Source organism: Pleuronectes platessa, chromosome 18 (genome assembly GCF_947347685.1).
Source record: "Pleuronectes platessa chromosome 18, fPlePla1.1, whole genome shotgun sequence".
NCBI classification, from domain to species: Eukaryota; Metazoa; Chordata; class Actinopteri; order Pleuronectiformes; family Pleuronectidae; genus Pleuronectes; species Pleuronectes platessa.
The window spans coordinates 1,343,885-1,370,937 of NC_070643.1; the positions used below are offsets into that span (position 1 = coordinate 1,343,885).

Sequence of the window (27,053 nt, forward strand, 5' to 3'; positions counted from 1 at the left end):
AGTCGTCATATCTTAGTCGTCAATCCAAAGCAAAAGTAACTCAGTGACGGCAGATGTGGGTCAACCAATCACATTAGATAAAAAATAAATAAAAAAATCATTACCTATTTGCTGTAAATAAAAGTGGAAAATCTGCAACAACCAAATAAAAAGCAGCCCCATTTCCTGTCGTCGCCAAAAGTTTAAGGACTTATTCAATCTAGTTTGGCCGTCGCCCCACACCAAGAAGTAAATGGTAAATGGTAAATTGTTTTGTAGTTACATAGCACTTTTATAGTCTTGATGACCACTCAAAGCTCTTTAGCATACAGTTTTACATTCACCAATTCACACACATTCATACAGTGCATCTATTAGCAACACTGTGTTGTTCTATGGGGGCAAATTCGGGGTTCAGCATCTTGCCCAAGGACACTTCGGCATGCAGATGGGGATAACCCGGGATCGAACTGCCGACCTTCAGGTTGGAGGACGACCGCTCTACCCCTCAGCAACAGCCGCCCATAGAATTATGTATTTAGACAGAAATTAACCAAATCCTATTTAAAAGCATATTGTATTTAATACTGACAGGCACTTACGGTTTACCAGGAGCATTATAATAGTAAATTATTATCTAATGAATTATGTTAATATGTTTATGTAGGCTTTTTTTTCTCAGGATGTTCGATGGGTGGTGCCCCATATTAACCAGCCGACACTGCTCCAATCACTCTGCCCAAAAAGTTATCAGCAATTGAAGCCTGAAGGCCTCAGTATGCTTCTCCGAGTCCGTTGCGGACTGACGGACGTACGGATCGGACGGACCCTTTTTGATTTATAGTTCTACGAGCCTTTTTGTTGTGAAAACAATTCACCGCCAGAACAGTAGATGGTGCAACGGAGGTCGAGCTTAGACAAGCCTACCTCATGAGGTATATGGAAGAAGTCCACGCTGGTTTATTTACGTCCTCCCGGCTCCTCACACACAGTGAACGATGGCAACTAACAGAAAAAGGATGTTGATGACGCGACAGTTTTTGCTGAAATAAAGTGACACCCAGCAAGTCTAAATGCTTATGTTATCGTGTCTTAACGCAGCGGTTCCCCGGTCTTGTTTCCAAACTGCGTTGCTAATTCAACAGCTGCAACAGCTTGAAGCTACACGGACGCAGCTAGCTCCCCCCCCAGCTTCCACACACAGTCAGCACGGACACCCGATACTAACTACTACCAAGTGTTTGCTTCTAACCTGACGGTGTTTGAGAAACAGTGTCATGACAGCCGTGGGATTAAAGTCAGCGGGTTTTTGCGCTGTTCCCACCGCAGTTAGCATGGTGGCTAGCCCGCTAGCCCCGTTATGAAAGTTCGTTATAACCTCATGTGACCATACACACATGCCGTAAGTGCTCTAACCAGCCACCGTCAGCCGGACAACGCCGCTGGCTTAACACACTTGTCACATTAATCATAGAGTCGTAGTTGTGATTTGGTTTATTGTGATGTAGGGAATGGAACAGGAAGTTTCCATTCCGAAATGCTGGCGTTAGCGGACCAATCACAGCCAAGGGCTATCCGTGGGCTGTCCGTCATTTCGACGTGTAGTTAGAAAAATGAGAGCTGCACGAAAAGCCGCGGAGAGGCACGGAGGAGTTCCACGTTGGAGAGGGCGGTCCTATCTGTCCGTGTTCGTCAAAACGGAGAAGCATACATTGGCCTTTATAGACAACATCAGAGCTTTAATTCGTCTGTTGAGACTTGCTATTTCTCTGAAGAATTACAGACACAATGTGATGAATCAAATCTCTACTTCATGCGGCATAGAACCACTGGGTTGTTCTTTGTAAGACTTTCAGATTGTCTCATCTTGTATAGTCTCAGTAGAACATTTGCTGACTCATAACATGGTTGATTAAATGGTACTTCCAGGTGATCAGGCCTACCTTGGTACAATGGCCTTTTTATGTTATCTCTCAGTTGATGGTCAGCTCACTGTCATCTGGCTATCTTAAAGGGGACATATTATGAAAATTCCACTTTTGTAGTGCTTCTACACGTTAATTTGGGTATCTGGCATGTCTACCGTCCCAAAAACTCTGGAAAAAAACAACTCCCGTGATTTGTTGTGGTTCCTCTATGTCAGAAACGATACGCTAGAGTGCGTCGAATGGGATTACGACCAAAATAAACGTAACCGGGCCGGTGGCTAGGGGAGCCCGGCTCGCGGGGCACTCAAAACAGGTCAATCTGAGAAGGGCTGTTTTAGACAGGGTAAAAAGGGTGCTGTTTTAAATTATCCTTGTGGTATTTTGACCAAAATATGTTACAGACATTTCATTAAGACCCCAAGGAACCATATCAACTGTGGTAAAATGGGCTTAATATGTCCCCTTGGGCGAGAGCTTGTGCATTATATAGGTAAAGTTGCAAAACTGCCTTTCTTTGGTTTTATTTATGCTCGTACATTCAGCCTTTAACAGAAATTGCAAAAATAAATAAATATGACCCTTTTAAGTGATTTTTTGGAAGGTATCTTTAGATCAGAAGGGAAGAGTAAATGCATGAATGATTGCCATGAATGATATTAGTAGGAAATGGCATGACTGTGCGTTGAAGAATATTTTCTTCACAGTTGTCTGATGAGGACATTGATGAGGACATTGATGATGACTGGATAAAGACACTACTCTATGAGCCTCAGATGTTCATACTTGAACAAGTCTCTCCCAAGGTAGGTACATAGAGACACAATCAGGTACTCAAATGCCTTGCAGCAACCATACAAACCAAAAGAACTTCTACCAATCGCTTGCCATCCATAACATCAAACCTATGAACAAAGGGACAACATTTGTCCGTGAGGGGGAACAGGGACAGAGAGGGCCTTCTCCACTGACCAGGAGTGGTCAGTTGGAGCAAGCCCAAGACTGGGAGAAGTTTATGGACGTGGACACAATTTTCATCATTTTGGCTCTGTACACCACCACATTGTATTTGAAATGAAACAATCAAGATGTGCGTTAAGTGCATACTTTCAGCTTTAATTTGAGGATATTTACATCCGAATCAGGTGAACGGTGTAGGAATTACAACAATTTTTTTATGTGGCCCTCCCTTTTTAAGAGCCCAAAAGCAATTGGACAAACTAACATAATCATAAATGTAATTGTCACTTTTAATATTTGGTTGCAAATCCTTTGCAGTCAATGACAGCCTGAAGTCTGGAACCCATAGACATCACCAGACAATGGGTTTCGTACCTGGTGATGCTCTGCCAGGCCTCTAATGCAACTGTCTTCAGTTTCTGCTTGTTCTTGGGGCATTTTCCCTTCAGTTTTGTCTTCAGCAAGTGAAATGCATGCTCAATTGGATTCAGGTCAGGAGATTGACTTGGGTATGGCAGAACATTCCACTTCTTTGCCTTAAAAACTCTTTGGTTGCTTTCGCAGTATGCTTCGGGTCATTGTCCATCTGCACTGTGAAGCACAGTCCAATGAGTTCTGAAGCATTTGGCTGAATATGAGCAGATAATATTTCCCGAAACATTTCAGAATTCATCCTACTGCTTTTGTCAGCAGTCACATCATCAATAAATACAAGGGAACCAGTTCCATTGGCAGCCATACATTCCCACGCCATAACACTACCTCTACCATGCTTCACTGATGAGATGGTGTGCTTTGGATCATGAGCAGTTACTTCCCTTCTCTATCAATCAATCAAATTTTATCAATCAAATTTTATTTGTATAGCCCGTATTCACAAATTACAATTCATCTCATAGGGCTTTAACAGGGTGTGACATCCTCTGTCCTTAACCCTTAGCAAGAGTAAGGAAAAACTACTAAAAACCCTTTTAACAGGGTAAAAATACGTAGAAACCTCAGAGAGAGCCACATGTGAGGGATCCCTCTCCCAGGACGGACAGAAGTGCAATAGATGCCACGTGCAGGAAAACATCATCAAGATAAAAGTCTTCAAGATTAAAGATTAAAGTCTCTAGCAGCATTTGATGAAGGTAGACATCCCGAAGGACAACCCCAACATGAGATGCCAAGGAGTTCCACTGCAATCACAGTCCATGGTCAGCAACCATCCAGACCACGATCCACCATCCAGACCAGACGCCACTCCAGTCCTCAGTCACCGTCCACCGCCGCCCACCAGGACCCATCACGAGCCACCACCGCGGTCCTGGTCCACCGCCCGTGCCCAATGCCAACGCGACACAGGGTCCGCCACCAGCACCACGATCAGCCCACATAACTCAGAATCCGCCACACTGGATCCAACACTGCGACCCCCGGTGCGCGATCCACAAACCGCAATCCATGGTGCGGCCACAGAGGCCCTGGATCTGCGGGTGATAAAGCAAAGGGATTCCGGGGAAGGGGGATAGGGATGGAGAAGAGGAAGGAGAAGCTGGAAAGAGAAGCTCTGTGTGTCATGTGTCATAAAATAGAAAAAGTTACGTTCTTCCGCACTAATTAGCTCTAACTATAAGCTTTATCAAAAAGGAAGGTTTTGAGCCTACTCTTAAATGAAAAGATGGTATCTGCCTCCCGAACTGAAAGTGGAAGATGATTCCACAGCCGAGGGGCTTGATGGCTGAAAGCTCTGGCTCCTACTCTACTTTTAGAGACTTTAGGGATGACAAGTAGGCTTGAATTCTGGGAGCGGAGTGCTCTAGTGGGTTTATAAGGTACTAACAGCTCTTTAAGGTAAAAAGGCGCTATATTATTAAGGGCCTTGAAGGTGAGGAGAAGAACTTTAAATTCTATTCTAGATTTAACTGGAAGCCAGTGTAGCGATGCTAATACTGGAGAAATGTGCTCTCTTGTCTTTGTTCTCGTCAGGACACGTGCTGCGGCATTTTGCACAAGCTGTAGAGTCTTTAACGACTTACTGCTGGATCCTGATAATAATGAATTACAATAGTCCAGTCTCGATGTAACAAAGGCGTGGACTAGTTTTTCTGCATCTTTTTGTGAAAGGACATGTCTAATTTTTTTAATATTACGCAAGTGGAAAAAAGCGGTCCTAGAAATTTGTTTTAAGTGACTATTAAAGGATAAATCAGGATCGATGATCACTCCCAAGTTCCTGACTGTTTTATTGGAAGCAAGGGCAATGTCGTCTAGCGCAGCTATATCATTAGATAATGTATCTCTAAGGTGTTTGGGGCCAAGTATTATAACCTCTGTTTTGTCTGAGTTTAATAAGAGAAAATTGCGGGTCATCCAGGTTTTTATGTCCTTGAGAAATGTTCGAAGTTTAGTTAATTGATTACTTTGTTCAGGTTTTATTGACAAATATAACTGGGTGTCATCCGCATAGCAGTGGAAATTTACCGAGTGTGTCCTGATAATGTTTCCAAGTGGAAGCACATATAATGAGAATAAAATTGGGCCGAGCACAGAGCCCTGTGGAACACCATGGTTAACTTTGGTGCGCACAGATGACTCATCATTAATTTGCACGAATTGGGAGCGATCAGAAAAATACGATTTAAACCAGTTAAGGGCGGTTCCATTAATGTTAATTAACTGTTTGAGTCTTTGTAATAAAATTTGATGGTCAATTGTGTCGAATGCTGCACTGAGATCTAACAGAACGAGGACAGACACAAGTCCCTGATCTGAGTCTATTAGAAGGTCATTAATGACTTTTGCCAAGGCTGTCTCTGTACTGTGATTGGCTCTAAACCCCGACTGAAAGTCTTCATATATATTATTTTCCTGGAGAAACTCACACAGCTGATTGGCTACAACTTTTTCTAAGATTTTAGACATGAAGGGGAGATTAGATATTGGTCTGTAATTGGCTAAAACCTCTGGGTCTAGAGTGGGTTTTTTGAGTAGGGGTTTGATGACAGCTATTTTAAAAGACTGTGGTACATAACCTGATGATAATGACAGATTGATAATGTTTAGTAACGAAATATCATTTAGGGGCAGAATTTCTTTAAGTAATTTTGTAGGAATGGGATCTAAGATACAGGTTGTTGGTTTAGAACCTGAGCTTATCTCCTGCCAATTGAGGGCAGGAGATGGTTGATTTTATTTCTAATAGTTTGAATTTTATCATTAAAAAAGGTTATAAAGATATTGCTATTTAGGGATCGAGGAATACTGGGTTCGGTGGAGGTGTGACTCTCTGTCAGCCTGGCTACAGTGCTGAAGAGAAACCTGGGGTTGTTTCTATTCTCTTCTCTTGCTTTGTGGAGAGCCTTTTTTATTCTTTAACACTATTCTTCCAGTCTATTAGATTTTCAACATGGTTGCTGGAGCGCCACTTCCTTTCTAGTTTTCTTGATAATTGTTTTAACTCATTTGTCTGGGAATTATACCACGTAGCTAATTTACTATGTTTGACATTTTTCTTTTTTAGAGGCGCTATTGAGTCTAATGTTAATTGTAATGAGTCTGCAGAGCTATCAACGAGGTGGTCGATCTCAATGGAGCTGAGGTTTTTTGAAGAATTTGTTGTTTATATCTACTGCTAATACGGGTTTAAATGTAATTGGAATTATTTCCTTAAATTTAGCTACAGCACTATCAGGTAGACATCTAGAAAATTAATTTTTTATTAGTGGCTTATATTCAGTTATTGAAAAATCAAAGGTTATTAAATTATGGTCTGATAGAACTGGATTGCGAGGAAGTACTGTTAAATTTTCAATTCCGATACCGTACGATAATACCAAGTCAAGTGTGTGGTTACAACAATGAGTAGGTTTGTGCACACACTGACTGAAACCAATAGAGTCTAGTATTGAAATAAATGCTACGCTAAGGCAATCTTTATTATTGTCAACATGAATATTAAAGTCACCAACAATAATAATTTTATCGGTCTTTAGGACTAAGTTTGATAAAAGCTCCATACTCTTCTCTTCCCATCATTCTGGTACAGGTTGATTTTTGTCTCATCTGTCCATAGGATGTTGTTCCAGAACTGTACAGGCTCTTTTAAATGTCGTTTGGCAAACTCTAATCTGGTCTTCCTGTTTTTGAGGCTCATCAATGGTTTACATCTTGTGGTGAACCCTCTGTATTTGCTCTGGTGAAGTCTTCTCTTGATTGTTGACTTTGACAAAGAAACGCATACCTCCTGGAGAGTGTTCTTGATCTGGCCAACTGTTGTGAAGGGGTTTTTACGGAAGCGTATTGCATTCACTTGAAAAAAAAAAAAAAGCTCTGGGTAAAAAAAAAAAAAGTTAGGAAAACAGGATTTTTCCTGTTTTTCGAACTTTTTTTTTTTTTTCCTGTTTTTCCGAGATAAATTCCTGTTTTTCGAACTTTTTTTTTTTCTGTTTTTCCGAGATAAAATCCTGTTTTTCGAACTTTTTTTTTTTTTTCCTGTTTTTCCGAGATAAATTCCTGTTTTTCGAACTTTTTTTTTTCTGTTTTTCCGAGATAAAATCCTGTTTTTCGAACTTTTTTTTTTTTTTTCCTGTTTTTCCGAGATAAATTCCTGTTTTTCGAACTTTTTTTTTTTCTGTTTTTCCGAGATAAAATCCTGTTTTTCGAACTTTTTTTTTTTCTGTTTTTCCGAGATAAATTCCTGTTTTTCGAAAAAAAAAAAATGTCATGGTAGTTTTACTGGGATTCTGAATGACGCTCTCACTTGTTGGAGATTCGGTGGAAGCAACAATGTCCCGTCTGCTTACTTTAATCAGGTTTTATTTTGTTTTGGGCTTGAGACACTGGGAAATACTTGTGTCTTTAAGTAATATAGATGGTGTTTGTATTAGTTTGTCGACTTTGCGCAGGCACCTCAGTAGTCTGCGGTTGTTCAGACGGAAAGACTATTCCGATCTGCTGGACGTTGCAGTTTTCCTACAGGATCAGTTGAGCGAATATGGAATGCTTCACGGATACAAGATGATGCATCTGAAAAGCATTCAGGTCGGCTACGTGGTGACTCAAGAGACAATCAGGCATTTGCTGAAAATACTGGATCCCCGCGGAGTGGAACTGAGACGCCGTAAACGCCTTCGACGACGTTTGTATCAGAATCCCGGTCCGAACTTTTTATGGCACATAGATTCATATGATAAACTCAAACCATATGGAATCTGCATCAATGGTGCAATAGACGGGTTTTCAAGGATGTTGGTGTGGCTACATGCATACTCTACAAGTAGTGATCCAAAGGTAATCGCTGGATACTTTATTGATGAGGTGTCATCGAGAAATGGGACTGCTACTCGAATTAGATCAGACCTTGGGACAGAGAATTGCTTCGTGGAGCAGATGCAAATATTCATGAGACATGATCATATGGACGAATTTTCGAACAGATGCTTTTTGTACGGCTCAAGCAATCATAACCAGCGGATTGAGCAGTGGTGGGGTTTTTTGAGGAAGCAACATGCACAGTTCTGGATGAACGTATTTCAGGATTTGAAAGAGTCTGACCACTTCTCTGGTGACTTCCTCGACAAAAGTCTGATACAATTCACATGTCTCGAAATAATAGAGGTAAGAACTACTTTTTTTCGCTTTTGAAATGTAGCCTATAATTCAAACATTTTTAATTCATTATTTTGTCCATGGTGTCATATGTTAAGCAAGTTAGTGAGGTTCTTCTATATTGCCAGCAACAAAAGTGGATTCCAGTGTTAAAAAATGAAGCACCAAAGGAGGTCCTTAAAAAAATATTTAATACCAATAAATACCCAGAAAATTATAAAGGACTAGTAGTAAATGTTAATGTTCACTGAGATAATGGGATGGTTTAAGAATAGAGTTCAGCTGAGTTAGAAGGATTGTTGTTTAAGTAACCGAGTTTTCCAGAAGGTCAGTGAACATGTCAGTGTTTGGGCACGTGACACTGCTTTACATGTGTCGCCGATAATGCCTGTGGGTTCGGGAATTTGGCGTGCTTCTCATTTCCTGGGAGACAGAGGTTGTCCTCTGACCACAGGGGTGATCTTGTGTCACGTCGCGCTGTTCTCTCCCCACTAGAAGCGCAGCGGCCACTGGGGCGCCCGTGTTGTTGTTCTGCTTGGTGGGTGACAGAGGGGGGTCTTTTCAGATAGTTTTGTGATCAAATGGTTTTGAATCTGAAATTTCTAACAAAGGCTGTCAGACAAATTCAGTTGACGGTATTTGCCTCTGAGATGTAGGGGAGTAAAAGAATAAAGTTGCACAAAATACCCTAAATGCAAATACTCAAGACAAGAACCTAAATTGTATCTTAAGTACGTTACAGTCGTTGAGTAAATGTAGTAAAATTCCCCCACTGCAGACAGTTGTGGTTGGGCTTGGGACAAAAATCACATTTGAAGACTAATTATTTTCGAAGAGGATTAATGCAGCATATCCCCCGAAAGATGATCGAGACTCTAACTCATGTTTTGGTGGTTTATTTGAGCCTTCCTTAAATAACACCGTACAACACCTTACAATACCGTAAGAACTTGTGCCTCTTTGGAGGTCATACAATGAAATTGTATGACTTTAAATTGAGCAAATATTACGCAATAAAATAACAGAAAGACACTTCAAAAATATTAACAATAACATAGATTGGGCTATTTACAATTAACATGCACCCTTTTCAGGGTATATGCAATGAAAATGTTGTGAAAACCCCTGCTCTATTGTGGACAATAACCATTTATTTTGCCTGCAGATGGTTTGCCACGTTTACTAATTTTCTCACTTCCCCACTCTTTTCCCTTATATTTAGAGAGAACTGCAGGATGTTGTTCACCTCTGGAACACTCACAGAATTCGCTCATCCAGAAATGCGGTGTCCCCAGGAGGACGTCCGGTGATGATGTACACCATACCCCAACTATTTGGTGCTAGAGAGTACCTTAAAGAGGTATCCCAACAGAAGATACAGGCATGCAGGGAGGAATGCCTACAGAGAGGACCGTGTCCCTGTGACAATACTGTGTTTGACATTTGTTGCTTTGTCATGGCAGAAACAAATCTTCATCCACCCACCTCTCCAGAGGAAGCAATTGAGCTTTATAAGTTTTTACGGGCTTACATATATGCCCATATTTAATAATCACAAGTTGTTGTACTGGATCAGATGATTGAATGTGAGCACCCATCTTCAACAAAATAACGCTATGTTTGCATTTTTTCTATGGGTGGAAAATGTAATGTTGACTGCAAATTTCAGTTTAAATGATTAACAGATGTATTGTCTCTAAGTAATGAATAATTAACTCCTCTCTGAGCTTCATATCATCTCTTTTCATTCATCATTATGGAAAAGTTATATACTCAACAAGGTCACTGGGGCTGTCCTGAAAATAAACGTCTCACATTTCTGCTTTACAAAAAATGTCAAATTTGTCCTCATTGTGGAACTATGTAGCATGACTGAATGTCATCTGACACACTGTGGTTATTCTTGCATAATCATCCATAAATCAAACATGTTATAATATCTTATGATGATGGGTGTCTATGGGCTGAAACTTTAAAACTCCAGTGGTGTGTGGCATCAGACAAACCTGGTAATACAGAGAATAATTTAATTTAGTTTAATTTCTCCCCTATGTGATTGAGTGTTTATACACTATTTAAGCATTTATGAAATTCCTTCCTCTTTGTGTCTTTCTCATCAAGATATTTCAACTGCCACCAAATAATGACATAGCATTTGGTGATGTAGAGGATCTTAGGTGTTGAAATATATTATTATCTATTATTTGTTGCTGATAATTCAACTATCTTTTATCGTTTGAATAAAAGCAGGCCATCTTGCCTATGTAGCCTAATAAAATGTGGTCTGTCATCCTAATATCTTTTTCATTGGCAGTGTGGTTACCATGACACCATCAACAAATAAAGGCTAATTTCCACACTAATTAAAGTGTGCCTAGATTTTTTTCCTTTTTCAATTAAACCATGTTTGGTCACATAAACATTTCTAGCTGTTATGTTCGTGTTTCGAAGAATGAGGCTTAGTTAAAGTCCCAAAGTAGCTTTATTGCAAGATGCCCTAAGCAGCATATATGTGCATCTTTGTGTTTTCTTACTCTAATCTTTTCTGCTTCTTTAATAACTCATATTTAACAACTGCTGCCACTTAGTGTATAAAACATGCAGTAGCATCTGATCACAACAATAAGTAACAGGGAAATGTCTCCTTAAAAGATTATTTGTGAAGGGATTTGATGGATAATATAAGTTGTATCCATTGCTGTTATCCAAAGTCAGCAATTCTGCTCTGTGAGAAAGGGTCAACCAGTTTTAGAACAAATAAATGCTTACAATAAATAGTCAAGTACCATTTGTGGCAATGGATAGTTAAACTTATCTGTAGTAAAAGCACAATTAATTTGATCACAAAACAAGAGAGAAACCAATGCTTTTTATTTATAAACAGTAGGACACTTTTGAGGTACTCCTTAATGTATATTTCAAGAGATTAACAAACAAACACAGCCAGTAATAAAAGCTAACATGAGCAAGAAGCTCCAATTCAATTATAATTTCTCAGAAAAAATTGCAACTGTGTGAGAACCATTTCCAAAAAGATTCTTCTCCAACTGATAACAGACAACGTAAATCAAAGTAAATTTGAAATAGATGTTTCTTAGTCATTTAAATAACAAAATGTGTGCAAAACATGACTTTTGTAAAAGGCTCAATTTGTTTATAGGTCTAGCTTCTTTATAGAATCACAGGGTTCAACAGATGCTCTGTAGAGTGTCATTAATAACACTATAAAATAAATGAAAAGCTTTTCAAAATAATTCAAGAAATTCGAAATTAGTGACATGGAAAAGCCCAGCCTGTTCAGGCATTATAAACATCAACATTTTTCAAAAACAACACATCCAAAATATTTCAACTCTACTTCAGTGTAAAACCTTGGACACCTTAACACAACAGAATGCACAAAATACTTCCTGTTAACATCATCAGAAAGGTTTAGAGGATGATGTCTTTTGTATCACTTAAACACTTTCACATTGTCTACAAAACTGTACTGAGCTGTATATTTAGCTGAAAAAAGTACGCAAAGCAGTAAACTATTTTGCAAACTATGTGCACATTTGTTTTTTGGTGTAATAGTCCTTCAAGTGCATGAACATACTGTTCATAAACCATTTGTTACAAACAGTTTAAGTGAGGTGATGACTGTTTCGATAAAATAGAAAAAGCCCCCCCCCCCGAGCTCATAATACAGCTCCTGAACTAATTACCACATCTTCCCCACATTAACTCTGTCTCACAATCACACTGTTTGGATCTTGACTGTCGGCTCCAATAAGGCTACAACCGTACAAAAATTTAACAAGAAAGGGAAAAGTGTGTACATGTGAGTGAGTGATAGAGGCACTCCTATGCAATGTCCATTGTGAAGGAGTTACTGGACAGTATAGACTCTATTTCAGAGCGAAGCTCAGGATAGCTGTTGTAAGTTGACGGCAGCTCTAAAGTTGGGCCACAAGTATGTGCAATTGGCCGCCGTGCCAGCCCTTCCAACGAGGTGAATATGACTTCAATTTTCTTAACGCAGATGACATCAGACCCAGTCATAAATCTTAATATTTTCCGGAGGCCTATTTCATCCAATCCCCTAATGTACTGATGTAAAAACCGCAAACTTTGGTTCTCTGATGCTGTATTTGGAGAGGCTGTGATCAGCTTTAACACCTTTCGCGTTGTTGGTCTAAGATCATCATACATCTTATGGATTTCAAGCACACTGGGGAAAAACTTCCTGAGAGTTGGCCCTGCGACTGCTGCAATGTTATCTAGTGCATATTTCGGTTGCTGGATTATTTGCTTGTGGGCCACTTGAAGAAGCACAGCCTTCAAGTTTTCTTGTGTTGGTACTGTTCTTACTCCCATGCGATCCATAAGATCAAGGAACTCATCTTCATCATCACCAACTAGAGCCTCTTGCAAAGCAGTGGACAAGAGATCACGCTCAGACTGACTAAGATACAACATCAGGGAGTCAAACAGTAAATCAGGTGAGACCGAATGTTCACCAAATGTGACTGCTGCTGTAAAGGCTTGAGCGAGCCGAAAAGGGAAATATCCATGGTCCTCCAATCCCTTGACCATTATTCTACCAAGAGATCTCCATTCTTCTTCTTGCCATTTTGGGGACAGCGATGGAACCCTCATATCTGCACCCTCTGCTGCACAGTCTAAAAATTCTGTCCAGAATGCAGCATATACGTCCCTGGACACACCATCCACATCTGCACCAACTTCATCAATGAAGCTGTATTTCACAGAGTAGCTAATCATGTCTTCATCCTTGAATTGAGTAATCAGTTCTTCTAAGAGATTTACTCTGTGAAGTTTCACAGTCACATGCAAAAGTTCAAAAGAAGGACTTCGTGAGGCAGCAGGAACTGTTTCAGAATGAATAGGAGTTGAGGTGAATGTGTCAGTGTTTATTTGTGCGTCTTCTATTGGGAGGATAGGCTCAAATGGGACTGTATCATCGAAAACACCTAAAAATGCGTCACCTTGCATAGTGCCAAAAATGACTTCCGATGTATTGTACAAAGATGTAAGATCGATAATCTCAGATGCAGTAGAGACTAACGCTGACATTTTGTTGGTACTTTGCCCATCTTCTTCCACAGTGTGTGATTGCTGTTTACTGTCTGGTGTTTTCTGTCTCAGCTGCTCAACATTCTCTGCTGTCTTTTTTTGTTGTTTGTCTTCGTCGGTCTGTTTATCAGCTCCCTCTCCCATTTCTGTGATGTCTTCTCTATTGGTCAGATGCTCTGTGAAAAGGTAAAATCTTAACACCCCAAATTTCTGTGCCTCATAGAGTTCTCTCACACTAATACTGTCTTCAAGGTTTGCTTCCTGAAAGTCGACAATATCGTGACTAAACTCTTCCCAAATTCCATGTATCGATTTCTCATTTGGGAAAAATAGCCCCTTAGCATGTGACAGAATGTCTTTCTTTGTGGCTGTCTTGGAAATATCAAGAAGTCTGGTTCCTCCACCATTGCGTTTTCTCACCTGTCTCTTATCATTTATCCAGCCTATCTCTATTTTTCTTGTCATCTTTGAGGCCCTTCTGTTATTTCTTAGATGCATGTTAGAATGCTCTTCCTCAGAATCTTGATGCCTGTCTTTGTTGCTTTTTGTATACATTTTACTTTTTAGTTTTTCAAACATGGACAGTCTTTTTGAATCAACTCCACCTGTTGTCTTTTTTTCCATACAGAACCGCCTTGTAGCAATTCTATCACCATATGCTGGAATGTAGGCAGCCAAAGTGTCATCATCAATTTCTTCAACTACTGAGGTATCAATCTGTAATTAAAACAAAACAACATATCAAGACAAACATCGTTAACTTAAGTGTAAGAGACTGGCTTAAAAATACACCTGAAGTATAACTATAAACTATTGTTATTGTTTATTTCTGTGCTGAAATTATCCTCTCCCTGTTCTGAGACGTACACGATCCTGCAGCATTTTCTGAATATTCTCCTCAGGAATACCCCGACTCTGAAGAAATTTCCTCAGACCTTCATCTTGTGGTTGGGGTGTATTTGAGGATGTAGCCATTGCTGGTTCTGTACAAATGTAGGAAAATGCAGAATCTATGAACATTTTTTTTGCATCAACAAATATGAACAAATTTAAGATGATAACATGAAAATGTAATCTTTAAACTTTTGTAGTTGTTATTTATAACAAGCAGCTTGCGGATCAGCAGCTCCGTAGATTTCTGGTAGCGACGGATCTCTCTCAGTGCCTCGGTACCGGGCAGATAGCGGTGAGGCTTCTTAACGCCGCCGCCGGCCGGGGCTCTCAGCTGCATCCTGGGGGATTTGCCTCCGGTGGATTTACAAGCGGCATTTGCGGCATTTCCATAGATTTATTTAGAGAGTGTATAAACTCGTGAAACAGAGAAGGAGGCTACCATCATGTTATCCATTGATTTCAACAATGTAACTGTATTCTGAATATCATCCGAATAACCCCGGTACATGTATTCCGTTACTCCCCAACACTGCATGAAGCACGCTGAACAAGGGCTCTATGCGAAACGTCCATGCAAAATGTAACTTCATCAAAATACTAGATAGCTTATAATCAGGGGCTCGAACACAGCTAGCTGGATCGTGCCTTAAGGGAGACAGGTTGCCGTCACAGTCGTTCGCTCTCTTTTGTTACATGTGGTCAAAAGACGTAACAGAATTTGGCATCTTACATGTAACCAAATACTTTCCTTACCTGTATTGACACCGTTGAACTCGAAATCATTTAGCACTGTCGGTCTGATGCAGCAGCAACCATAATCCATGCGTGTGAGAGCTTCAGGAAGAATTAAGGGAACGCCTTTTCCGGAGAAAATTTAACTCCGAAAAACAGGATTTTATCTCGGAAAAACAGAAAAAAAAAAAGTTCGAAAAACAGGATTTTATCTCGGAAAAACAGAAAAAAAAAAAGTTCGAAAAACAGGATTTTATCTCGGAAAAACAGAAAAAAAAAAAAGTTCGAAAAACAGGAATTTATCTCGGAAAAACAGGAAAAAAAAAAAAAAGTTCGAAAAACAGGATTTTATCTCGGAAAAACAGAAAAAAAAAAAGTTCGAAAAACAGGAATTTATCTCGGAAAAACAGGAAAAAAAAAAAAAAGTTCGAAAAACAGGATTTTATCTCGGAAAAACAGAAGAAAAAAAAGTTCGAAAAACAGGAATTTATCTCGGAAAAACAGGAAAAAAAAAAAAAAGTTCGAAAAACAGGAAAAATCCTGTTTTCCTAACTTTTTTTTTTTTTTACCCAGAGCTTTTTTTTTTTTTTTAGTGAATGCAATACGCTTCCGTAGGTTTTTCTTCACCAGGGAAATAATTATTCTGTCATCCGCCACAGATGTTTTCCGTGGTCTTCCGGGTCTTTTGGTGTTGCTGAGCTCACCAGTGCGTGCTTTCTTTTTAAGAATGTATCAAACAGTTGATTTTGGCCACACCTAAAGTTTTTGCTATCTCTCTGATAGTTTTGTTTTTATTTTTCAGCCTAATGATGGCTTGCTTCATTGATAGTGACAGCTCTTTGGACTTCATAATTAGAGTTGACAGCAACAGATTCCAAACACAAATACTTCACTTGAAATGAACTCTAGACCTTTTATCTGCTCCTTGTCAATGAAATAACTAGGGAATAACACACACCTGGCCATGGAACAGCTGAGCAGCCAATTGTCCAATTACTTTTGGTCCCTTAAAAAGGGGGGTGCCACATATGAAATGTGTTGTAATTCCTACACCTTTCACCTGATTTGGATGTAAATACCCTCAAATTAAAGCTGAAAGTCTGCACTTAAAGCACATCCTGAGTGTTTCATTTCAAATCCATTATGGTGGTGTACAGAGCCAAAAGGATGAAAATTTTGTCAATGTCCAAATATTTATGGACCTAACTGTATTTTAACCACCACCCTAAGACCTGATACTCTGGTCCAACACCCTGCACACCATCTACTTTGTGGAATTGACGGTACCCGGGGAGGATGCTGTTGATGAAATGAATGAGAGGAGAAGGCTGCAATGTGCAGAGCAACGTGAGGCAGAGCAATGTGGCTGGAAAGCAATTGTTTGCCCTGTGGAGGTTGGCTGCAAGGGTGTCCTTGCAACATCCACCATTAGGTAGCTCTAAGAACTGGGGATCCATGGACAAGGCCTGCACGAGATTATAAAACAAACATCACACACTGCAGAACGCTACAGCCATGCTAGGGACATGCACCCAGGTCTGATCATTGGTGGTGGTCCTGCTTTAGAAGAGGGTGTCTTTTGATTAAAAGGCAGAAACATCTGATGATGCTTAGGTACACAACTGAAGAAATGTCTCTAACATCCGCTGGTGGTCACTAACATCAACTGTTTTAGGCATTAATTAGCACCGTAGAATGTACAAAGGATACACTGGGAAATTGTCTGATCTATTGAGCGGCCCATATGGTTTTAATTGTACTGCCATACAAGCCAGTAGCTAGTCAGATTGCAGGATAGAATGAAACCTCCTATAGAAAACCTGTGAGCTTACTCATTAGAATATTTATTTGAAACCTCTCATGGGGTCAATAAACAATAAGACTAGGTGAAAACCTAGCATATGGTTGGACAGTGTACAAGACCTAAAGTAGGTAGACATATAGCTCGAGGAAAGTTAGTTAGTTTAGAGCCAGCCACCATCGCATATTTGCAATTGTGAAAATGTTCTTGCTACCAAGCCGGTGAACATGAACAACTGTGCTCTTTTTTAATTGCATTAAATTACACTTAAGGACCATCAATAAATTACTGTTCAAATGATATGAAACAAAGATCGATACGCATGTGCTCACTAAATTATATAAGAAAAAATTGCCATTGATTCTAGATTTTTATTGGATTTGAATGGTTCTTACAATTTGTATTCATATTTTATAAGAGAGATTTTTTTAATCACTCATAAATCAAGAATTCCACCAAAACAGAATCTATCTGATCATGGACGCAAAACACCTTCATTGGAGATTGATCAGGTAGGATGACGGCAACTTCACTGTAATCTCCTTTTTCCAATAATTCCAGATATCTGTCTATCGCAGCTCTTTGTGCAGCAGCATTCTTTACTTGCCGTTGCTCCATTTCTGCTGATATTTTTACATTCCAGGATGGTTAAGGTGGTTGACCTTAACCACAGGCAAAGCAAACAGCCAATTCCAAACAGGTAAGATTAAAACGGGGACTGCACTACTTTAAACATTATAACTGAGACAACACTGCCAAAGATGGGGTACAGATCCATGTGATGGTATAGGTGATCAAATAAGTCATAGCTGTCAGCTGTTGTGTATATACACAACAGCTGACAGCTTATGTGACATGTATGTGTGAAGTTGACCATGAACTTCACGAAAAACATTTTTTTAACAATCACTCTGATATTGAATGTGTTGATAATGGAGGGAATCTTGATTGTGTAAGCTGCTGCATGTGATCACAGACACTGCTCCAACACAGCTGTTGTTGTGTAAATGTCATAATCACTATAATATTAATTTTTCTGATCAAAACGAAAACCTTCACGGATGTGAAACAATAAGTGAAAGGGCACTTCATGATTGTTCTTCCTACTGACTACTTAAAGAGTTTTGGAGAAGACAGAAGTCCACACTTGAACACTTTTAAGAGCATATCTGTGTTTTTATGTCAAACTTGGGAGGCAAAATGAGGCCTAGTTCCACAATGTTTGAGCTTTATATAACAGAACCAATCATACATCTTTATGATCCAGCAGTCTAATCCAAAGAACTGGTTGACAGTTTTATCAAGCTAGCAATATTTCTAAAAAAGCCGGCAGCATTTGTCATTCTCTCCACGTGGCTGCCTGATCATATCAGGACATTCCCCATTCACTATTTAGACAGACCACAAGTTAGACAGAACTCCTACAGAGAGACAAAAAAAAGCCTAAAACCAGCCCCAACACAACATCAACCTTGACCTATACAGTGGAATCTCACCTCAGGAAAAATGTGGACAGACTTTTGAATATAGCTTAAACATAAGGATATAGTACGTGTGGTTTTGTCCATTCATGTGGCCACATTATCATTGTATTTGGTAACACCCTGCATTGTTTTTTTCTGCATTTCTATAGTGGTGCGCTGTTTGTTCCATTCTGCCTACTGTTTTGCTGTATTGTAATACAGTAGCAATTAATATTCCTGTAACCAGCACTGTGCAAGTGTTTCTGTCCAAACATGGAAGAAGGAGTGGTGCATAGACTGTTTGGAGTGGCATTTATCTTGATGGTTGTATGCACATTACTCATTATTTTAGCATTGGGATATAGTCACTGATAAGAGCATCGTCACTGGTGTTATCTGCCCAGTCATTTGGCAACACAATACCAATTGTACAATAGTTGGCATTAGACAGTAAGTGCCTAGCAGTTACTCATGGGGAGAACAAGAGCATCAGTCATACAGGTGGTTAAGTGGTCACAATTTCTCTCTCTTTCTCTCTCTTTCACACACGCAGTCACTGACACGCACACACACAGGTGAAAACGATACCCTGCTTCTTGGCTATGCTGGCGCACAGTTTAATAAGACCTCTGTCAAGATGGAATGCAAGATACATCTTTAGGATGCGCTGGGGTGCATCATCTGTGATGTTCCCGGGTCATCGAGGGTTTCAGGTCTTTCAATATCTGACACCCTCACCCAGGTGTCCCAGCCAGTTGCTCAAGTCCTGCAATCCAGAAGCAACGATACATGGGTCGCTCTCTTTATCCAAAGCCACCTAGTGGCTCTCACTGCGTGTCCTGTAATGATACACATGCCCCCCCTTTCGCAGCGCCAGTTACTCCAAGCCTTGCCAGAGGTTTACAGATTGAGCAAACACCAACACCCCCAGGCAGCCTACTTCAACTGGCTCACAGATAGCCCACCAGCCTTGGTTTCTGCACTGCTCTAGCAGCTCTTGGTATTTGGCAAGCTTCCTCTTGTGAGCCGCTACCATATTTTCTTCCCATGGCACAGTCAGCTCTCTCATGACCAATTATTTGGTGTTTTGTCTGAGAAAATGAGGAATTCCCAGTGAGTAATTTTGGGAACTTTAGTTGTTTTTCGAGATTCACTCTCAGCCAACCAGTCTGGGACTGTGGGCAGATGGCATGGTCATGTTTGTGGTAGGGAAAGAGGCTTCTCTCCGACTTTGGGGAAAAAGATGATTTTCATCCTGGGGTGCTGTTTGCTGGACTGAATAACTGTAGTAACTGCTTCCACAGCTACCTTATTGAGCAAATGGTCGTGGAACCAGCGGAAATGGTTATTGTCCAAGGCTTTGGGGAAGCTGCAGTGTATATTTTGGAGGGATCCTCTCACAGCACACAGAGAGCAGGAGGGTGTCTGACTCTTACCCCTTGTGTGAGGGTTTGTTTGACTTTGTAATTGTCAACATCTTGTTCAACATTGACACACCTCCTCTATGCCCCCAAACACTTCTTCCTGGAGGAGACATTGTCACTCCATTCCTATTGTTTGCTGATTTAGTGGTTTGGAAAATAGCCCAAGTCTTAATGCTCTATTTTTATCCATCCCTACAGGGGCGTTTCACCTTTGCCATGCCTGCACCACCTGCAACTCCCAGGCAGCACTCTATTTCCAGTCTGTGCGGACCTCAAAGCCAGCTGGGGCTACTTTAGGGTCCCTGGAGTCTCTGTGCTGCATTGTTTCACTTGTGTGTGTCAACTCAAACTACACACATCTTTTTCGAACTGCTGCCATTTGCTCTTGTTTACTCTTCATTGAGTTTGGAGGACAAATGAATTGAGGGGCTGGGCTCTGTGGAGTGATTCCTGGCCTTTTTCCTCCTGAGTTTCACAAGGAACTCTCTCTCACTTTTAAAGCCAAACAGCGTCCTACACACTTTATGTGGCAGATGCATCTTTCTTTAAGGTCACCCGGTCAGTACAGTCTAATTCTTATGGACAGCCAACATAAATACCCAAAATACATTGTCATGCCAAAATAGGGAGAAAGTTTTGCCTTTTGTGCATTAAATCCCTGGCAGTTTGGGCAAAGTTTAATTTGATCTATGTTTTTTGTTAATGTTTCTTATAATACTATTTTTACACACACACACCCATAGAATAACAAAGTGCTGCGAATAGATGCACTGTATGAATGTGTGTGTGAATGGGTGAATGTAAAACTGTACTGTAAAGCGCTTTAAGTGGTCATCAAGACTAGAAAAGCGCTATATAAATACAAAACCATTTACCAAACCATTTACACACACACACACACACACACACACCCACACACACACACACACACACACACACACAAACAAACAGCCTCATTGTATTGTATTGTTGCTGTGAGTCAAATAAATCTTCTAATGAGTAAGTCCTGATTAAGATATTGTTGTCACAGTGGGAGAGGTCAGAGACACTTCACTCCCTCTGCATTATAGATAAGCTAATTCATCTGTATGTGTTTATTTTCAGAACAAAGTTCATGAGTTTCCTCACAGTGGAATCTAATCTAAAAAATATTGAAGATTAAATAAATCCATCAATTAGCTATACCCAACAGTTCCCACAATGAGTGAGCACTTTGGTGACTGTGGAGAGAAAAAAAAATCTTTCATTGCCTGGAAGATACCTCTAGCTTGTTCTTGCAACATCCCATTTGTACTCTAATCAGATTGTATCACACTCACCTAAAATTTGGTTCCCAGTAAGTAAAAATTTTGGGTGGAGCTCAGGCTCTCTGATTGCTCCTTGGTTGCAAATGATTCTGGTAATCCATCCCTCCCTGATGTCGCTTGGTTTATACAGTTAAAAATAGAATTGATCTGCAACAAACACATTTCTTTGTCAAACTGAATACCACATCCGTCCCTGATATTGAGAACACAGTTAACCAATGGAATTTATTTATCTAAAAGAAAAGCTTTGCAAAATGTACCCAAATATACTTCCTCTATGAGATACAAAGTGGAAGGTCAACAGCTTTACTTGCCCATTTGTTCTGGCACTGCCTATTTGCAAAACATATTTTGGTCAATCAGTCATCATTACCTGTCACAGGTTGAGCCTGACCTATTGATAGCTGTCTTCAGACTCTGCCCTAATGTGAGGTACAGTTACATTTGGAAAAAAGATACCTGGCAGCCCTTTGTAGACTACTTTAATAACATTACACCCACTGTTCTCACAAAATAGCATAGCATAAATGTGAATCGTGGACATAATGGATTTATCAGACATCCAAACAAAACTTTTGTACACTTTCATTATTTGACGTTTATTAAAGTAATTATTTTCCTTTCTGCTATGGATAATGGATGGATATACAATGTTCTACGGAAACATTTAATACGGTGAATCAAATACTTAAGGCAAGGACTTCTCAATTCAAAGGAATACAGTCAATGACAGGTTGAAATAAAGAACATTTATTAACTATTAACTATACATCACAATCAAGCAAGGATGCACAACAGAGCAGTGGAACAAACAATTTATTAGTAGTGATGATAGTGTGATGGGACAGTTAGAATTGTTTAATCTGTAGACATCCATCTTCAGGCATGACCCGTTTAATGTTGAATAAATATAATATATATGTACAAACTATAAACTGATATAAATGACAGAAAATTACTATAGGCATGTACATGTATATCAGAACATCATTCAAATCCTCAACATACATCAAGTGGTTAACTGACTAATTACTAGGAAAAAAAAGATTCCTATGAACAATAATACGATATCCAGGATTCCAGAATATCTCCTAAATAAGATAAAAACATAATTCCTTTTTGTGGAGGATACTGATTACATGACAGTGTAGTCACATGTTAAATATTTGACTCAAATCTTGACTCAAAAGTAATTACTGAATGATATTCACCAGGTGGCAGAAAGTTTGGATAGTTATCTTCATGTTTTTTTTAGACGTGTTGAAAAAAGAAAGAAAATATTTCCAAGACAATATTGGAGTGTGAATGTTTTAATAGCAATTTTAATTCTGTGGAGATTTAACTTGTATTCTTCCATTTTGCCAAACCATAAGCTATTCACAAATCTCTATCATGTGTCAAATTGCTGTGGTCTTCAGACAAGGTCCTTTTGTCTATTTCCTGTCTGTGTGTTAGTTTCATTGTGAGAGAAAGAATGGGGAGGCTTTGTTCCTTACCAGGACCTCCTAAATAACATCCAAAGCCAGCCAGTACAGCCAATGTACACTACAACACCTGTTACTTTACCTGTTCTACCTGTTCTACCTGTTACTTTATGTCTTGCATTCATTTTTTCGAATCTTAGGGATTCACTGCATAAAATCCTGTCTTGTTCTTCTTGGGTGTGTCTTCCTCCTGACAAACATTTCAAGACCAAAATTAAACATTAAGGCTATCAATGAATAAGAAATTGATCACTTTAAAAAAGGCAGAGTTTTATATGCAGGGGGTAATAGACCCTTTTCCCGGCAGCCATTTTGGCCAAATAGTAGGTTAACACACGTGTTACCAATCACATTCATTTAGGTTGTGCTCTATTTAGCCTTAATTAATGTGATTACTAACACCTGTGTTTACCTACTTTTTAATTTTAAAATGGCTTCAGTGAAAAAGGTGAATTTCATGTACAAAGTGAAAAAAACATAACAACAAACTGTGGCGGTGCAGTACTTACGATAATAAAAGGGGCTGAGTCTGGTGTCTGTGTCAATGGGGTTTGAGGGGAGTACACTGGCAAAGGTTCCTGGGGTAGTTGCTTCTTCTCAGTGTAATATAGATCGTCAGTAGTATCAATTTGGATGCTTTCAGTCTTCTTACAACATTGAATTAACTGAAAAACATCAAAATAACAACATCAAAATACAGCTCTGAGATAAGAACAGTCTTAATTAAATTCCTGAAACAAATGATAATATTTTAAAAGTAGTCTGAGAGACTCAAACCCTGCACCTGGCCCACACAGATCAACATTTCAGTTGTGATCAGTGCTCAGTGGATTTTAGGTAGGGAGAAGGGATAAGGTTTTCGGTAATGTAATGGAACATGCATTTGAAAGGGCACTCGCTTGGATGCAACCTATACGAACTTTATTGGTTATGTCTGAATTTATCTGTCATTACAAAAGTGTATTGAAATAATTGTTTTGGAAAGTGAGTTTTGGAAAGTGAGTTTTTTTTTTTTATTAGAAAATATGTCTTTCAATATATATATATAATTCAAGGTGGAATTTTTGTCATCAAAATAAGTCATTATTGTATAATGTTATATATTGCTGAGACAGAGTTAAATGAGAGAGGTGTACTGTAGTAGATTTGCCTGATGACTCACCATCATAACAAAGATGATTACGACTAGCAATAAGATTGCAGCCGCTAGAACTAAGACGGCAATACCTAATCCAGGAACCCAGTCTCTTTTCCCATCGCTGCTGCTGCCACCACCTGAGGGCTGAGGATCACTGGATGTTCCCTCTGAGACACCTTGAGAATCTGTCCATTTATCATGTGGATTCACAGTTGTAGCATTTTCCACAACAGGGTATTGTGTGGCATCATGATTTCCATGATGTGTGATGGTGGTTGAAATCAATGTGGTGGCATCAGGAGAGACTTTTGTATCGCTTGAAGATGGTGTTGTAGGATCTTGCACTGTGGCAGTGGTAGACGTGGTTGCAGTGGTAGCTGTTGTTGTTATAGTACGTGCCGTACTGGTTGTCATAGGTGTTTTTGGTGTTGTAGTCGTTTTAGTAGATGTTGTAGTGGTTGTCATAGATGTTGTAGTAGTTGTAGTCTCCAGCATGGTAGATTCTTTTATTTTGTCAGCTGAAGGGAAAAAAATATTCCAAACATTAATATTTATTCAAGACACAAGCTGTACATGAATTATTTGGAACAACTACAATTATGTGTTCAAAAGCAGATCTTACTTGTTGTGTAGTTCAGATTGAGTTGGAGAGTCTTGGGCTCAAAGTTGTTGGCATTTTCAAATAATTCGTGGACAATGGTTGGATTAATAGATGAGGTATGGAAGACAAGAGTTGAATTTGCAATAACTGATCCGGAGCTGCGAATGAAAGAAAGAATTAAATGGTCTGTATTTATATGGCATTTTTCACCACTCAAAGCCCTTGACAGTACAGTTTATTGCCATTAACCCATTCACAAACATTCATACTCTTTGGGACATTCTGATTCCATTTTTTTTTTTTTTTAATTTACGTTCCTCAAAATAGTTAACTTAATACTAAAATGCTAAATACCAAAAATCCCCTACATTAAAAAAGTGTTTTGGCCAGGAAATGGAGTCTGTTGTTCTATCTGTAAATAGAGTATGAGATCAATGGTATATGATACCTGAAAGTCATTGCTGCAACACCTCCATAGAAGCCTTTTGTGGGACATACATTGATATTAGAGCAGTCATAGATGCTGTCAAGCTGCAAAAGAAGAAGAGGACAAATATATATCAACACCTTTGCTCTAACTTTGAAATACAGAGGTAAAAGCATAATGTACAGCTGTCATACTTGTTTTGAATTATAAAGTTATTAAGAACAGCTCTAGAATTTTTGATAAGAGAACAAGAGAGTAGCGATATTTGCTATAATTAGCACATGATCTCTTTCTGAAGTCCAATGCCAACCATTTCATGATTTTGAGTTATGAGTTGCAAACAAGAGTCTTACTAAATGTAAGGGTAAGGGACTTACTTTCCTGATTCACCATCTAGTAAACACAAGGTATCAATCTGGCTGAAAACCTGACAATCAGGGCACTTGTCTTTTGAAAAATTAGGGCACATTCAATCTGCAAACGGTGGGCACTGTTTATGTATGGCAATCAGTGATTTTAAAAAAAGTCTCCAACATGTCACACAGCATTACAGCTTAAAAACATGCAGCTGAGTTACACAGATAAATGCTCTTGGATCAAGTTCACATTATTCAGTGGAGATCTCATAAGATCACACTCTGACAGAGACAATTTTACACCGACTGGTTTTGTGTAAGGTGTAAGCTAAGAAGCTTAAACCTCATTCAGAAGGAGAATTATTGAAGGAGCATTGTTGCTACTGTGGAGCTGCTTGAACCAGACAAGGTGCATCTGTTCAACAACTGTCACAATGCAGACTAATGCTATGAGCCAAGATAAAATAATTCAGGACATGACCATGTTTTTTCTCTCTGGCCTGTGATGAAAAAACATGCTGATAAGCTTGATACTGTCTTTGCAAGCTCTACAAACAAGATCAAGATTAGTTTGAAATCAGTTTTCATCATCATCATCATTATGAAGGTATGAGATAGTATTTTCATGATGATTATGTGCTTATCATCAACAGCATCTATCATTATTCGTCCTACCAAGTCAGTGACTTCCTTATACATGATCTTATATTCCTCCGATGCAGAGTTGAGCAGCTGGCTGTTGAAGACTCTATTGGTGATCTCCATTGGAAGAAAGAAGACCCTCTGTTCAGGAGACTTGAGTTGCTTTACACTCAGAAGGTCGTGCAGCTGAAGAGATGGGACAGTCAGAAAACCTGCAAGTTCAGTGTGAAATATTTTTCATTAACTTAAGGGAGAAACCTGAGCTGGACAGTTATTCACACATATGGATATGGCCACAGCCTTGCACCCTTATACATGTTTTATTGAATAATAACAAAGTGCTAAAATGAATGATAGGGGACTTCATAATAATGAAAACCAAAATCAGAGATATCAGTAATCTTTTCACATATTGATTCTTTTAAAAAAGGACTACTGCACTGCAGTTTTTCTTAACTTGTGGGCCCAGCTGTAGGTTAAAAAATATCTACTTCCTCTGTCAAGAGTTTATCTTAAATTTGACTGCAGCATTGTCACATGTTCTCTGTCCATCTGTAGCTCTGTCTGATATTGAAAACTTTTTAAATGTCTAATTCTCAAACTTAGAAATCCGTCTGTGCCTGAGTATCAAGCAGTTTCATTTAGTCAATGCAAAAGAAGAGAAAATGTGGTCTATTTAGCATATTCCATTTGTTTGAGTATCCAGCAGAGTAACTGTTGATGGTTGTTGTGTATTATGAGGATCCACTATAATGGACCTTTACGATCATAGTAAGCACAACTTTTAAGGTCAGTTTTTAACGTACCTGGTTGTGTAGATGAAATCTTGAAATATCATGGCCTAGGCTTTTGGTTATTTTCATCTTCTTTAAATTTTTGCTGCTGTCTGTAACCATGTGTTTTTACCTGTGCTATATTTTTATTTTATTTTATCTGTTCTGCTTTCTGTCTTGGCCAGGTCCTCCATTAATAAGAGATTCTTAATCTAACGGGACATTCCTGGATAAATAAATTAATAAAATGTCGTTTTAAGTACATACTGTACTGCTACTCTTGAAGATGTTCAGTTAGTATTAATATAATACCTAATATTCATATTTCATTTCAGTTGTGTCATTAACTGGTGCATCATTAAATATGCAAATCACTGTATATTGGTTTGAGCAGTGCATTTAAATCTCTGAGTTGTAAAGAAGTTTCGACAATACTGACATAAGTTCATTACATTACAATACAAGTATGTTCACTT

At 39.1% G+C, this 27,053-nt stretch overlaps 2 protein-coding genes across 2 annotated transcripts; one reads left to right on the plus strand and one right to left on the minus strand.

The window, feature by feature from the left end:
- Positions 1-7,474: 7,474 nt before the first annotated feature.
- On the plus strand, positions 7,475-10,837 carry LOC128461802 (uncharacterized). The gene is made up of 2 exons (XM_053446916.1): positions 7,475-8,465; positions 9,679-10,837. Exons 1-2 carry the CDS (start codon positions 7,596-7,598, stop codon positions 10,003-10,005), a joined length of 1,197 nt encoding a protein of 398 aa, XP_053302891.1. The 5' UTR covers positions 7,475-7,595; the 3' UTR covers positions 10,006-10,837.
- Positions 10,838-12,195: 1,358 nt separating this feature from the next.
- On the minus strand, positions 12,196-15,428 carry LOC128462122 (uncharacterized). The gene is made up of 5 exons (XM_053447414.1): positions 15,183-15,428; positions 14,403-14,518; positions 13,528-14,252; positions 12,569-12,903; positions 12,196-12,233 (listed from the first exon to the last, which is right to left on the minus strand). Exons 1-5 carry the CDS (start codon positions 15,250-15,252, stop codon positions 12,196-12,198), a joined length of 1,284 nt encoding a protein of 427 aa, XP_053303389.1. The 5' UTR covers positions 15,253-15,428.
- Between the last annotated feature and the right edge of the window lie 11,625 nt (positions 15,429-27,053).